The 16,608-nt window shown below is 42.6% G+C and overlaps 1 protein-coding gene across 11 annotated transcripts in view; it reads left to right on the top strand.

The window, feature by feature from the left end:
• The window catches only part of TNRC6B (trinucleotide repeat containing adaptor 6B), a 241,005-nt gene that overhangs the window by 53,168 nt on the left and 171,229 nt on the right, over positions 1-16,608 (top strand). For 9 of the 11 annotated variants that reach the window (XM_044779371.2, XM_044779373.2, XM_044779379.2 and 6 more), the window contains 2 exons: positions 7,093-7,166; positions 14,764-14,854. In XM_044779371.2, the coding sequence (XP_044635306.1) occupies positions 14,810-14,854 (45 nt within the window). In that variant the 5' untranslated portion in view covers positions 7,093-7,166; positions 14,764-14,809. The remainder of the gene's footprint in view (positions 1-7,092; positions 7,167-14,763; positions 14,855-16,608) is intronic. The other 2 variants (XM_044779408.2, XM_044779402.2) reach the window with 1 other exon arrangement.

Genomic DNA, 16,608 nt, shown 5'->3' with positions numbered 1-16,608 from the left:
ACCAAAAAATTTGAGAATCACTGCTTGAAATCCTGTTGATTCCAGTTGGAGTTCTAGTTTCTCTCTGAAGGCTGCACAGATTGTCTAGCCCGCTGTTTTCTCTGCATTCTCTAAACTTCTGCACCACACAGCTTAGTGCTTAGTTTTTGTGGAACTGCTTGTGTGCTAGTTTACTTCTCCTTATCAATAGTGTAAGACTTCCAAGGACAGGGATCATATCTTAAATGAGGGTTTTTTTGAGATGTCCATGATATGTATTGCTGAGCACAGCATGAACAGTTGTTAATGATTATTCATATTATTATTATCTTCAATATCAATATTAAAATTTCCCTAACTCACTGGCTTATTGGAGAACCAATATGAACTTAAAATTTTGTGGACAACCTTAATAGAAATTGCTATTTGATTAAAAAAAATATAAAATTAATACACAATGTGGAAAAAGAATAAAAGCTTTTGATCATAGGTCGTCAATAAATTGAGTACGAAAGCTGAACATGTTAGTCTGTTTAATTCTTATGTGACCAACAGTGGCAGTAAGACCTGCCCACAGGCCCTTGCTCTGAAAATGCCGAGTGTAGTGCTGGGTGCTTAGTAAGCATTCATTCGGTAAAGCTGGTTGAGTTGAATCTGCTGTTTCAGTAGCTGCCTCTGCGGTTCTGGTGCTTGTCGCTGGCAGTCATTATTCCCTACCATCCCCGCCCCCGCCTTGCAGTTGTGTTTAGGTCTTCAGAAGGTAGCCTCGCTTTCTGAAGCCCTTTCTGTTAAAGAATTGATGAATTGTTCTGGACTAAGCTAGAGGGCATTAGTTAGTTGACCAAACTGGATGAGTAGCTGCGGGTGAGGCACATGTCTTTTTCTTCGTTGCTGTTTCAGACCGAGTTTGTTTTTCTTAGGGAACCCTCCCTGACTTACAAGATGTAAGAATAAATTGACATATTTATTGCCAGGGTCCTGCTATTAGTCCCAAAGTTTCCTTCATAGCTTCTCCCTGGATTTCTGGGGGTCCCAAGCAAGTAGCACACTGCCATGAGTGCCTAGCATTACTTCACCATGGTGTTTCTAGAACAGAGCATGCTTGGCAGGGGGCTCATTCACTGAATGAATGAATGAATGGAGTCTGTATTGTGACCCTGGATATACCGTTATAACTGATAAGCAGTATCCTTATTTCAGTAAACTAAGAATACTGTATTGAATTGACTTTATTTCTTTTCCCCAAAATGTATGTGTTTATTCCATAAGAGTTTATTGGAATGTCCTTTGTACTAACTACACTGTTTTAGATGATGATGATAGAGGGATAAATAAGACTTAGACCCTGCCTTCAGGAAGCTTATGACCTAGTTATGTTATGTTTACAGCATAAACAAGCCTAGGAATACCAAGTACAATTGCTAACTCAGAGGACGGACCCATCCAGACCACTTGAAGCAAGAGAGGAATCAAGAAAGACTTTATAGAAAAGTTTTCCCTAAGCCTGCATCCTAAAAGCTAAGAAGAAATTTGCCATGCAAGTAGAAAGTCAATCCAAGTGGAAACAGCACATACAAAGTCACAGGCACATGAAACCTTGTGGTGCTTAAGGGAAACTGAAAGCAATGGTGGTTTTGTGAGATGTAGCTGAGAGGTGAACAGGTACCAGGTCTTGTATACCACACAGTGGGAATTGGATTTTATCTTGAAAATGGTTGAGACACATTGAAAGGCAATGTGGGTTTGCACTTTATAAAGGTAATTCTAATGGCGGTAGGGGTGGGGTGGGTCTTGAGGGTAAGAAAACCAATTAAAGAAACAATTGGAATAAATCTGGTGAGAAACTGTGCTAGAACTAAGGCAATGGGAGTAGGAATAGGGAAGGAAGAACATACTGAAGTATTTCAGGATTAGAATTGACAGAGTTTGGTACAAGGAAGATGCTGATGATGGTCCCAGATTTTTTATTTGAGTGGGATGATAGTTTTCTCAAGTGAGGCAGAAGGAGAAGAACACAGTTTTGGGAAGGATTATTTTGGTTTTAGTTACGAGGCGTTTTAGGGACCTGTGGAACATGAGGTGGAGAAGTCCACTGATGTTAGGCAGTTGTCTAGATGGCTCTGAAGATTGTAAGAAAGGTCAGCACTAGGGAGAGGTTTGGGAGTCATCAAGATATAGGTCGTAGTGAAATCTGTGGGAGAGGATAAAGACATGTGTGTATAATAAAAGGAGAGAGGGCGGATAAACTCCTGAGGAACATACCAGTGATGAAAGAACAAGCAGAGAGACCATCCAGCAAAAGAGACTGCAAAGAAATGGTCTAAGAGGTAGTAAAAGTAATGAATTTGGCCCCTTCTGTGGGGTAAAGGGACTAAACGTGTTCCATGTCAGTTTGGGCTTCAGAACTAGGCTCAATCCTTGAAGCCAGCAGTTGAGTTTGGTTCCCTCGCCACAACTCCTGTTCCCCAACCGCCCATGTCCAGAAGCAGCAACTCCTCAACCAGCACCACCCTGCCCATGATGGGAATCTGAAAATCAACAGTATTGGCAAAGGCCTTGGGCTGGCTGCAAACCTGGGGAGACAGGAGGACCCAGACGCAGCCAAGAGACCAGGAAGTAAAACAAGGTGCCCTGGTCCAATGGCTGGATCTGTAGTATCCTTGATATCAAGATAGGAAAGGAGCTCCCAAATGACAGGAGTTTCAGGTCATTCTGATTTTAAATGCCAAAGAGAGGTTAAAGCAAAACAGTAATATCCATCGTATTTGACAACTAGGATTGACAGGGGAAGAAATAAATTGCAATGACTAATAGGTGAATGAGAGATAAGGACATTGAGACCACAAAGAAAAACTTTTTTAAGAAGCTTGACTAGGAAAGGAAAGAGGGGAGGGAGGACACAAACCTTGAGGAGAATTTAGGATTAAAGGGGATGTTTTTAGAAATGGGCAGACTGGAATATTTTTCTAGAATTTCTAAAGCGTTCAACTGAAGTAGAAGTGACCTGAAACCGCAAAGATAGACTTTCCAGATCTTGGAACAACAATAACTTTTGTGTATTGGTGGCTATGTAAACCCATCTGCCTGTAGCAGAGTTCCCTCCACCTGTGCTCCTTGGGCATTTGATAGTATTATTTGCATTACTTAATTAAATAAATTCCTCCTTGCCCTTCTGGGCTGGGTGCCCCACTTATAGAGTAGGACTTGTGGTACCCTCCTGTCTACCCAAAGTCTTCTTGTCTGTGCTGGCCTCCTGAGAGGACTTTCCCAGCCTTGGTGCGGGTGTTTTGCTCCTCCCTCACATCTGGCGCTTCGCTTAAGACGTCTCTTCCGGACATCTTGCTTGAAGTTAGGCCTATTGCCAATGACATAGGCAATCAGGATTTTAAGGGTTATTTGTGACTCAATTAAAAGCTTATAGTATATTCTTTATAGTCTGCATCCCAAGAATTGTGCTGAGTATCAAACAGTTAACAATGGTGAGTCCTGGGAAGACTGGGGTGGGAAGAGAGAGGAAGGTGGTAAAGGGCCTGATCCATATTGCTTGAATTTTTTGAAATGAGAATTAAAATTAAATTGAAAAGAATCATGCTAAATAATCAGGCTTGAAAATTAAAACCTATATTAATAAAGTAAATATAGTTTACTGAATAGGTATCTCTTTCAACTCGCCATATTCTCTAGGAAAGACTCAGTTCTAATGACATCCTGTGAGTTTAGTTAGGTCCTTGGCTGTGGAGGAACTCTTGAAGTCTGCCTGCAGTTTAGCAGGGCCTGGGGTTGGTTTCTTCCAAGATCCACTGAACAGTCCCACCCTCTGTATGAATTTCAGGACTGGTCTGGTTACACTGCAAGAGAACAGAGAAAACTGGAGTGGTTCAAATAGTTTACTGCAGCAGCTATACGTGATCAGATGGTCGGATTAGTGTAGCTCTGACCATTTCAAAATGATGTTTTGAAGGAATTTGCCCTTACTCATACCTTAAAAGGAAAATAGTGCTGTAGATAACTTCAACTAGGTAATTTCAGTTGTTGATTTTAGAATTAAATTTTATGCTTATCTTGAGTACAAGTGCATCTGACACAGAGGTTCACAGCCCTGCAGAGAAAGTAATGAGGCTGTTCTGTAAAAACTGGTTTCCAGAGTACTTGGAAAACTGCCGAGTTTCCTTTGCCTGCCCATCGTCTGCTTTAACTCCTTTTCTCTTGCTGAACGTCAGCGAGTGTTTGGGACCAACTGCCAAGCAGGCAAAGGACTGAGCTGGCCACTGTGTCCTCAGCTCATCTGTTAACAAGGTATGTAGTAGTAATGGGCTACTTTCTAAAGCTGGTACAAAATTTAGACTGCTGCTAAGTCTAGAGAAGAAGGCATGTTCAGCCTGGGCAGAAACTAATCAAAATAGAGAACTGAAAATTAGCATTGTTATCTTGATAGTCTGCGATTGACAAAAAATTAAAGAATCCAGTCTTTCTGTGAGCTACTGAGGGTCACACCTAACCACACAGCTCACATCCTCCGTGAGGGCCAGACCCGTCTTGGAAGTTGCAGCTAGCTTCTTCAACCATCCCCAGGGCCTTTTTTTTTTTTCCTGCTTTTGCTCCCCAAATCCCCCCGTTACATAGTTGTATATTTTTAGTTGTGGGTCCCTCTAGTTGTGGCATGTGGGACACCACCTCAGCATGGCCTGATGAACGGTGCCATGTCCATGCCCAGGATCTGAACCGGTGAAACCCTGGGCTGCCAAAGTGGAGCGCGTGAACTTAACCACTCAGCCATGGGGCCGGCCCCACCAGGGCCTTTTAATGAGAAACATCCACATTGAAGTACTGAGTTATTGAGATCACACAGGATTACTTCCATTCAGCTTATCTTTATTGAACTCCTTACCTGATACCAAATTCAAAGATGTATAAGACAGACAGTCCTTGTCAGGGAGCTCCTGTTGAGTGAAGAAAACAGACTCACGGATATTGGCAATATTGTATGGTATGTCTCGGGGAGACACCCTTAGTGTAGCCAAGGAGGGTACAGAAAACTTTCAGGAGCTAATACCTGGGGCAGGTGAAGAAGGGAATTAGGCAGAGGACCCTGAGCAGACATTTATGCATGTATTGTGGGCAAGGAAAGCACCTGCAATCCATGTAAATAGAATGTGAAGTAATGATGGGCTAGAGAGATCTTGAGTTTTGCCCTAAAGGTAATGGGTAGTAATTGACTGGATTTTGGCAGTGATATACTCAGAGGTCAGATTTGCTTTTCAGAAAGGAAGATTGCTGGGATAACAGTGTGTATAGTAGGAGGATAGGTATAATAATGAAAATATTACTAATACTCATCATGCACAATTCCATCTGAGATTTATTTATTCAAACATTGTTAAAAAAAATAAGCTTAAGATAGAGGTGGTGACAGATAAGAGGGCGACAAGATGCTTTCAAGTTTCACTAAAGCACCACCACAAACACTGTGACGTACATAATATGGGACTAAAGCTGTAATTTACAATCCGTAGCCATGGGGAATGGAATGCACTTTCTTGGACAGAAACATTGAGTTGGTTGTGAAACTAAGGGACCAACTTCCAAATAGTGATGAGCTTTCTTTTTCTTTCTTGCTTCCTTTCTTTTTTTTTTTTTTAAAGATTGGCACCTGAGCTTAAAACTGTTGCCAATCCTTTTTTTTCCTTCCTTTTCTTCTTCTTCTCCCAAAAGCCTCCCACTACATAGTTGCATATTCTAGTTGTGAGTGCCTCTGGTTGTACTATGTAGGATACCACCTCAGCATGGCCTGACGAGTGGGGCCATGTCCGTGCCCAGAATCCGAACCAGAAAAACCCTGGGCTACCGAAGTGGAGTGTGTGAACTTAACCACTTGGCCAAGGGCCTGGCCCTCTTTTTTTTTTTTTTTTTTTTTTTGAGGAAGATTAGCCCTGAGCTAACATCCTCTACCAATCCTCTTTTTGCTGAGGAAGATTGGCCCTAAGCTAACATCTATGCCCATCTTCCTCTTGTGACAAGCTTTCTGAAGCAGTGCAGACACTAATCACAGACCAGTTTCTGCTGGGCTTGTTCAACAGTGTTTTGACCACCTTTACGTGTGTAAAGGTTCAACCTTTGAGCTGACTATCCTTCTGGCATTTGTTTCTCCCATTGTGAAATGAAGGGAGTAGCTTGGGATCTCTAAATGTCTAGTAACAAATGGCTATAATTTCATGTATATTAACAAAAATATAAATATATGTTTCACATGTGTAAAGAGAGAGACATTCCATCATTGAATAAATAAAACATCTCACTGCATTTATTAGCAACTGACTACTATCCGATTTGATTTTGAAGAGGCTATTCCAGCCATTATTTGAGAATGGAATGGGGAGGAGCCAGAGTAGGCCCAGGGAGATCAGCTAAGAGGCCTCCACAGGCAGGAAATGATCATGGCAATGAAAATGAAGAATGATGGGTAGATCTGAGATACAAACTGGAAGCAGAAATGACCGGACTGCTGATGGGCTGTGAGGGGACTGGGGTAGGGTGAGAAATCCAGGATGAATCTGAGGTTCTGACCCAACAACTGGATGGAGGATGGTACCCTTGATTAAGACAGTGGAGACGGGAGAGTGAGGTCTGGCAGGGGATGAAGAGTACAGTGTGGGACATATTGAATCTGAAGTGATTATAAGACATCCTCATGTCAAATGGAGAAGTTGAAAAGACAATTTGGTATTTTTCTAGTAGAACAGTTAAGGTGAAATATATGATAAAGGTTTAATATACGTTTTAGTGTTTCTTCAAAAAGTACTTCAGTTCACATTCTTAATAACCACTTGCCTTTATTGAGCATATGGTTGGTGCCCTGCCCTTTACTAAGTGTTTTACATGTATTTCATTTAAAGTTCCAAAGAACCCTATGATGAGGATGCTGTTACTGTTCCCAGTGTTGAATGAGGAAGCTGAGGCTTGAGGGGTTAGGCCACTGGCCCAAGAGTCAATAGCTGGTACATGGAGGAGCCCAGATTTATACCAGGCTGCCTGAATTCAGAATTTGTGCTCCACCACTTCCTGTGGCATCTTGCTATGAATGTGTGGTTCATTGTGATTTTTCTCTCTTTTCAGGGTTTTGGTTTTTGCACTGAATGTAGTCTAGACTCATCTTCACGGGCTTGTGTTGCCCCAGGATACTGTCAAAGGTAAGTCTTTAACATTTATATCCACGTGTTTTGGCAATGAAATGAGAGAGTCTTCATCTTAAAAGAAAGAAAAGTACATTTCGACATTATTGCTCCTTTCCAGAGTTCTTGCAGAAGGGTGTTTAAAGGGGCCATCACATCAGCCCTTTGCATTTCTACTTCAGTAGGTCCCTTTAAAAAAGCACTAGTATTTAGATTGATACTGACATTTGGCGCCCCATCCTTTTTTAAAGCGTGAATTTGTTATTAGGATTCAGCAGTTCCACAGGTTTATGTGAACATATTACTGGCTTTCTGCCTCTAGTCTCTCCCTGCTCTAGGTTGTAGTCCGCATTACTGCCAGGGTTAGCTTTCTAAATGATAGATTGACTCATGTCACTCCTTTGCTTAAACAGCTCTCGTGGCTCCCAGTTGCTACAGATGTCATCCTACAAACCCCTTCACGACCTAATTCCAATCAGTGTTTCTGGCTTCTCTTTTAGTGAACTCCTACCTCTAAGCCTTACCAGACCATTTTCCGTTTCCCAGATATACGGTTCCTTTGCATGGCTTTGTGCTTTGGTTGATGCTTTTCTCTTTGCTTAAGATTTGGAAGAGGGGAGAAGAATGCAACTATCTACTCTTCCTTCTTGTATCTTTCCTATTGTTCCCTTCTCCCAGACTCTCTCTGCAGAATTTCTTTTTCATCAGTGTTCTAGGAACACCTGTTATTATTACAGTAAGAAAGCATTCCTTATTTTATGTTAGAGTTATTTATTTGTGTCTCTCTCCTTTACTAGTCTATAAGCCCTTTGAGACTTCTTGGAAAGGAAAGAAACTATTTTGTTAGTGCCTGTTGGCTGCTCCTGGACACCTTGCTGAATGCCATACAGTCATGCTCTGCATAACGACCTTTTGGTCAACAATGGACCACCTATATGACAGGGGTCCCATAAGATTAGTATTATATAGCCTAGGTGTGTAGTAGGCTGTGCTGTCTAGGTTTGCATTAGTGCACTCCAGTGTGCTGTTCACACAAGGACGAAATCACCTAACCACACATTTCTCAGAACATATCCCCATCGTTAAGCAACACGTGGCTGTATATATATTATTTAATTTAATTCTTATAACACCTCCTTCTGACCACTTTTATGGATGAAAATAGTGAAGATTAGAAAGTTAAGTAACTTGCCCAGATTACAGAGTTAATCAATGACAAAGAATAATGATTCTGCTCTGTCAAAGCCAAAGCTCATTCTGCTACACCACACTAGCCCAGCACCATCTGGCATGTGGTAGGAACCCAGTAAATATTTATTGAATTAATATCTATTGCAATTTAAATAAAAAGCCCTTAATTGATTAATTCAGTCATTCTTACATAGAAATTTATTGAATATCTATTAAATGCCAGGTCACAATTTTAAGTAAACTGTGAATACGGAGATTAATGAGATACAGTCTGTGGTATCAGAGGGTTGGGTTGACAATCTAATAGGGAAGGCATCTATGTAAACCAATAATTCAATAAAGTATTACAGATCCTTTAATAGAATTCAAACAAGATGTACTGGGGACACCAAGGAAGGAATCATCAGTTCTACCGAGGGATGGATCAGGAAATACTTTATAATAGCTGGGTCTTGAATGAGGAGGAGGGTGTTCCCTGGCAGTCCCAGGGGAGGGAAAGGCAGAGAGAGTAATATGAACAAAAACATGGCAACCTGAAACAATCTGGCATGTTTGCAAAGCTGAGTATTTCAATATGGTTGGAACAAAGGCACACAAAGAGGCCTGGACAGTGACGCTGGAGAGACAGGTGAGGGCTAGACCCTGGAGGGCTTTGCCAATGCTTAGAGAAGACCTAGCCCGGGTATGACATTACTCATTTTTGGTCACTAACGTTTGTGGAGTCCTGTTCTGTGTGTGCTGAAGCACTGTGCGGGGTCAAGACTCAGTCACTTACCACGTATGGCAGACTGGTGACAGCTCTGAGGCACAATGATGTGCTGAAGCAGAAATCAAATGCGTATGTTGTCACATCATCCTAACAGCTTTACCAGCTCTTGTTCAGCCCTCCAGTTACTTTGCACATAAGTGGGCTTTGCCTTGACCTTTTCATCACTCTCTTGGCACTGATATGCTGGACCCTTTGTCACTTCCCAAGTGAAACCCCTAGCTTAACCATATACTTTTACATTGCTCACTTTATTCTCCTTCCATTTTGACGAAAGGACAGTAAAACTGACTTAGATCCTTAGACACAACCATAAGCCTTCAAACAAGAATGTCATCAAGGCTCTTTCAAGAAACACATTAAAAGATATTGAGAATAGTTCCAGAATAATGAAAAATGAGAGCAAATTAAAGAAAGGGCAAATAGAAAAATCGGTATCGATATGACATGTAGTAAGTAGGCAGATTATATGGTGTTAATCAGGAAAGATTTTTAGAAATAAAAATTGACTGGATATTAGAAGGATAGAGACGTGGATTGGTGATGAATGGGAGGGATTTCAAATGGGATATGGACTGAATAGATAGAAATTAGCAAGTTATGTGGAGAGAATAGAAAGAGTATTTGCCTGAGTGAAGTGAAGTATAGTGTGTGCATTGGGAGAAACTGGAAATGGAATTGGAAAGCTTATGAAGTAAAATTGTGTTATTAATATTATGGTAATGGGATAATTGGAAAGGTAAGACTGATACAGAAAACTGAACTCAATTCTGAAGAGAATAAGTTTCAGATATAAATGGGACCCAATAAATAATATTCTCTTCCCTGCCCAACTTCTGAACCAGTGGAGATACAAGATGAAGAAGTAAGGCAAGTGGAGATCAAAATTTCACTTTTATTACCAATTACATTGACGCAGGAGAACTGGCCCATCTCTAAGGGCAAGTCAGCTTCCTAATACTGAACTCTGGAACTTAACAGGTTTATCCACTCAGCAGCACTAGTCTGGGATACTCCTGCCTCCCAGAAGAAGGAAGGAGAAGAGCAGAATAGGTACCCCCAAGGGAAAGGGGAGAAAGGGGCTGTACTGCAAGCTCAGTTTCCTCTTCCAGACTCAGTGATCAGACAAGTCACGTTACCCCTGATGGCATGAGTCAGGGATGTGATAAGGCCAGGAACAGTAAACAAATTCATATTGCCCCACATGGAAGGAAGCATCAAGAGTGGGCAAGAAGTTTTCTTCCCTAACACTCTCCAGCTTTTGTCTCTTGGTCCATTGGTCTTAAGCAGTAAATCTGGGTCAGCTGGGGTGTGCCTATCTCCTTAAGGGAGAAGTGGTCTCAGGACAGTCCTACTCCCACTTTCATGAGGACAATCCCCCACTACCAACCACTGTTCACACAGGTATTCTCTAGGGACGATTGGTGGGCAGAATTGATTTTGTCCCCAGAAGATTCTAAAATGGATCAGAACAGTATATAAATTATGTGAACTCCAAGGCTAAACAAAATCATTTCAGCACTGTTCCCACAGCTACCAAATTTGGAAAGTAAGCCTACCTACAGTCCAAGCGCAGCACTTCTGATAAAATTATGTTCCCAGAATGCGGTACTTAATCTTACCAAAGACTGTAGCAGACACGCACTGGTATCTGAGGAAGGGAGGGTGGACGAGGTCCTCTTGGTTTCAGCTTCACCAATGTATCCAGTTAGTCCATGCCAACATCCAGAGTCCATGACTTGGACACTTCCACCCAAATTGGAAAAATCTGCCAGTAGGAGCTTAAATTTGGAACTCTGCCTTTACCATATTTGGGAAAAACTCAACCAATGCACACGGTCTTCTCTTTTAAGATTAATATTTGAAATATCACCTCCTTTTTGCAAAATATATGGATTCATAGTAGTGACAGCCCCAGTTACCAGATTCCCACCCTTCCTCTCTAAGTGTCCTGGCTCCCTTCCTACCTACCTTCCTTCCTTCCCTCCTACCTTCTTTCCTTCCTCCTATGAAATATAGTGAGAAACCTCTTAATTTCCATTTCCCCTTTGAATTGCCTGTGTAAGCCTAGCACAAATAATTTAAGCATAGAACTTCACTGGTTTTATAGTGCATGTGCTGTTTGAAATTCAGCTGCCTTGCAGCTTACATGCAGCAAATAATTGTTCCACTTGCTAATATCTAAAAATCTGTATGAAGAAAGTCTCTTTCCCTAAATTCTAATCTTTGCCTCAGCCATGCCTGCTTAGGAAAAGCTGTGCCTGCATAATTCAAGGTCAGGCAGCAGCAGCCTTCTGTACTTTGAAGCCACCCAAGCCTGCTAATGCCCTATTCCCTTTGCTGAGGCCAGCACAGCTGGCATTTGCTTACTAGGCCACAGGGGCCAATGTATGCTGAAGCCACTTGCACAGCTGACATTTAGATGAGCTTTCAGTAGCACCACCACCGCCACTGACTGTGGCTTGTTTCTTTGCTGAGGGCAGCAGAACCCCCAAGCCTTTGCTAAGGCTTATGTGCCCGGTGCATGCAGCCTTGTCTCTATAGAAACAGCCACTCTCTCGAAGACAAAGCTGCCGTAACTACAGTCACCACTAAGGTCAAAATACAGTGTGCCCTTTGGTTTATAAACCTCTAATTGGCCTCAATAGTTAAAAGCTAGTGTACAACTGTAAAAACTCATGTGGCCTAATGTAAACCTCTGCAAGGTCAAAATACTTTGCCCCCTCACTAAAGACCAAGGCCCAAAGGCTTGGCCCCAACAGAAGCCTCAGAAATTTCACATGTATTTTATTCCCCATATTTTACTTCATGTCTGTTTATCAAGAATCTAGTCTTATTCGTGATATGTTAGGGTCTTTGAGAGACCCAATAAATAGCATTATTTTTCCCTTGCCTGAGTTATATACCAATTGAGAATAAGATAAAAGAGCAGGGCATTTGGGAGACCAAAGGATCATCTTTATTACTAACAAAGCTATATTGGAGAATGTGGCTTACATTTACAGGCAAGTGAACTTCTTAACACTGAACCTCAGAATTCAACAGACTTACCTAGTCACAAGCCAGCCCGAGTGTCTAGTGGTTAAGATTCGGCGCTGTCACTGCCATGGCCCAGGTATGTTTCCCAGTGAGGGAACCACACGACCCATCTGTCTGTTGCCATACTGTGGCAGCTACATGGTGCTGTGATGCTAAAAGCTATGCCACCAATGTTGCAAATACCAGCAGGGTCACCCATGGTGGACAGTTTTCAGCAGAGGTGACAGACTAGGAAGAAGGACCTGGCCACCTACTTCCAAGAAAAATGGCCATGAAAACCCTGTGAATAGCAGTGGAGCGTTGTCTGATACAGTGCCAGAGGATGAGAGGGTGATGCAAAATGACCTGACAGAGCTCCGCTCTGCTGTACACAGAGCAGCTAGAAGTTGGCATTAACTCGAAGGCACTGACAACAACAAGCCTAGTCACAAATAATTGTGAGGGGCCTGCATTAATGAGTACAGGAGCAGAGGAGAATGCATGCTCCCTGGGGACAGCTGACTTCCAAAAGGAAGAAAGAGAACAAGAACGGGCTGAGCTCACATGCAATCAATTTGCCTACCAAATCTTTCTAGATATGTTTTTGAGTTTTTCCAGTGTCATCAGTTTAATTTTCATAGAAAGAGCAATTCTGTTTTTGCACAACTGTCATAAATAGATGAGGGGCAAAACCAACTAGAGAATGCCTCCAGAAAGTTTCACTTGCTGTGAGCATCAATTGTACGTTTTGTGGACAGAATGGGCAATGTCAGTCATATGGAGTGAGTGATTGATTAAGAGAGCTTCCACCGTACCAATTCTACCTTGCACATCATGTAAATACACATTGGTTACCAGAAAACCTTAGGTGAGCACAGTAGGTGTCTCGATACCCTCTTACCACCCAATAGATGACGAAACAGGTTGCTGGAAGTGCCTTCTTGGCCTCACATCTTGTGGTTGGTTATTGAGAAGCCTGCATCAGAACCAGATCACCAGGCCCAGGAGATGCTGCATTCATGACGAGATTCCTCTGCCTACAAAAATGATACACTGTCAAGCATCTTTTAACTTTTATATTTTGTAGCTATAAGCCTTTTAAAATATTTGAAAGGTTTTAAAATATTCATACCTGTACTATAATGGAGATTTGTTTTGTGTCAGTTTGAGTAATTATTCCTCAATAATTATGTATTTAATAAATTAAATGTTGCATAAACGTTTAGTAGTTTCTTTTTGGCACATTTTAAATCATAAAATGTTAACAAACTTTTGTTTGAGTCATTTTATCCTTAATGGAAAAATTACTACTTTTTATTGTCTTGCCCTATGAATAGCCTATTCTCATATAAAAATAAACTGACATTTAGTTTAGTAAGCAAATTTTCTTAAAATAAAAATAATGAGATCACCCATTAGACTACATCTTAATTTCAGTTATAAAATACCGAAAATGTTGAACATAAATTATAAACTCAAGAAACCCAGTCAATTCCAATAGAAATTACTGAAGATTTTTTACCTCTGCCTAAAGTCAAATAAAAAGGAGAAAGGAATCTAGAACTATTTAATACCCCAATGTCTTAAACCTTTCCTAACTATCCTCTCCCATAAGGTGGGGAAAATTCCCTCCCTCCCTCCTTCCTTCTTTCTTACCTAAGATGCATGTGTGTGTGTGTGCATACACGCACACACATGCACACACGCGCACACACGCGCACACACGCACACACGCACATACACGCACACACGCGCACACACGCACACACGCACATACACGCACACACACGCACGCACACGCACGCACGCACACGCGCACACACGCGCACACACGCGCGCACACACGCGCACACACACACGCACGCACACACGCACACACGCGCACGCACACACGCACACACACGCACACACACGCGCGCACACACGCACACACGCGCACACACGCACACGCACGCACATACACGCACGCACACGCACACACACACGCACACATGCGCACGCACACACGCACACACACGCACACACGCGCGCACGCACACACGCACACACGCACATACACGCACACACGCGCGCACGCACATACACGCACACGCACACACGCACGCACACGCACGCACACGCACACACACGCGCACACACGCACACACACGCGCACACACGCACACACACGCGCACGCACACGCGCACGCACACACACACACGCGCGCGCACGCACACACGCACACACACACGCACGCGCACACACACGCGCACGCACACACACACACGCGCGCGCACGCACATACACGCACACGCACACACGCACGCACACGCACGCACACGCACACACACGCGCACACACGCACACACACGCGCACGCACACGCACACACACACGCACACACACACGCACACACGCACACACACGCGCACGCACACGCACACACACACGCACGCACGCATACACACGCGCACGCACGCGCACACACGCACACACACGCACGCACGCACACGCACACACACGCACACACACAATTAAGTTAAAGTTCATTGTTTCACAGTATCCATGGTCTCAATGACAGAATTTCAATCTAAATCTTTGAAAAAGCAAATTTTCATACTGAATTCCTTATATATTTTTTCTTCTTCTTACCTCTTTTAGGCAGTGTTTGTGTGTTTCTGCAGAGTTTTGCACAAAGTCTGTTCCCATGCAGACCAATGAGGGAGAAGTATCGGAAGAAAGCAGTTCCAAGGTCAGTGAATCACTAAGGGTGCGAAGGACTTGAGTAGAAAGTAAACAGCAGAGGCAATGGATGAGTCGCGTGGGTGTTTTGTTTCAGGTGAATTTAGAAACTAGGTTGGTTTAAATTAGAAGCTAACCTAAGATTGAGAAGATTATTTGCTTCTCAATATCCATTTTTGTTACGCTACATGACAAATTTAAAACAAATTTTACTGAACTCATAGAGAACTTTATGATTCATTTTTAGAATACTGGCACTTTATCTTTTAAAATTTTATTATGCAAGTTACATATACTTATTTTAAAAATTAAAACAAATCAGAAGTACATAAGATAAAAAGTAAAACCTGTCCTGGTTCGTGCTGCACAGAAGCATCACTGATCATTTTTTAGACATTTTCTGTTATAAATTTTTAAATGGTAATTTATTTGGTTTGGTTTTTCAAGCTAAAGCTTGAAGGAATATTATTATTGTCAAACCCTATATATAAAAAGTTATCTATGGTTTATCTGTCTCTCTCTATATCTGGCTCTGTGCTGTGAATCTCCGCAACTCTTTCTCTGCTGGTCACATGGAACCTTCAGTATCACCCTCACATCCCTCCTTCTCCTTTCAAAATTGTCTCTGATCCTTCCTGGAAGCTCTGAGGGCATCTCACATGGTGTCCTGGACAGTCCCGAGCACCTGTGGCATTATCTGCTGCCCTGAATCCACCTGAGGGGGATCCTTTGCTGCTGCCGCTGCTGCTTATACTCTCTGGGGAAGGCTTATTCCTTCACCACAGCAAAAGTGGAGAGGTGTCAAAATGTCACAGGGACCCTCCAAAACATCATGCTAAGTGGAAGAAGCCAGGCATAAAAGGTCACACATTGTATGATTCCATTTACATGAAATATACAGAATAGATAAATCCAAAGAGGTGGAACAGAGACTGGTGGTTGTCAGGGTTTGTTTTAGGGCAAGGGGGAGTGAGAAATGAGTACCTAATGGGTGTGGGGTTTCTGTTTAGGTTGATGAAAATGTTTTGGAACTTGATGGAGGTGGTGGTTGTACAACATTGTAAATATACTAAATGCCACTGAATTGTTCACCTTAAAATGGTTACTTTTATGTATGTGAATTTCACATCACTGAATTATTATTATTATTTTGTGTGTGTGAGGAGGATTGTCCCTGACCTGACATCTGTTGCCAGTGTTCCTCTGTTTTGTATATGGGTCACCACCACAGCATGGTTTGATGAGTGGTGCATAGGTCCGCGCCTGGGATCCAAACCTATGAACCCCAGGCTGTCAAAGTATAGGGCACGAACTTAACCACTTCACCACTGGGCCAGCCCCAATAAATTATTTTTTTAAAAAAAGGAAAAACAATGCCAGTGGCTCCCCCTCAGACCTGTCCTTGCTGCCTACTGGCCTCATGCAATGCTTCACGAGTTTTAGAGAAACCCCCCCACAGCTTCTCAGTTCTCTTGCACTTTGTGCGCTGAGCTTCAGAGAAGCACTGCTCATGCCCTGAGTCTGGGGTCCCTCGTGAAAACGGCTCCTGAAGCTTCTTTCAGAATCCCTCCTCTCTGCAGTCCATGAGCTGGATGGAGGGACAGATGTCATCCTGTCCACTGGGGGCTTTACCCCCGGCAACTCACCAGATCACTTCCTTATTTCTGTAGCCAAAGAAGAAGCCTCCAGACTTTCATCAGTCTAGATCATCTAGATCCTGAATCTCGCTTAGGGTTAGTCAGAACCTGTGAGATATGCACACAC

Source organism: Equus asinus, chromosome 4, assembly GCF_041296235.1.
Source record: "Equus asinus isolate D_3611 breed Donkey chromosome 4, EquAss-T2T_v2, whole genome shotgun sequence".
Taxonomy (NCBI): domain Eukaryota; kingdom Metazoa; phylum Chordata; class Mammalia; order Perissodactyla; family Equidae; genus Equus; species Equus asinus.
Note: the sequence above shows the minus strand (reverse complement) of the source record. Positions and strands in the feature narration are given on the sequence as shown.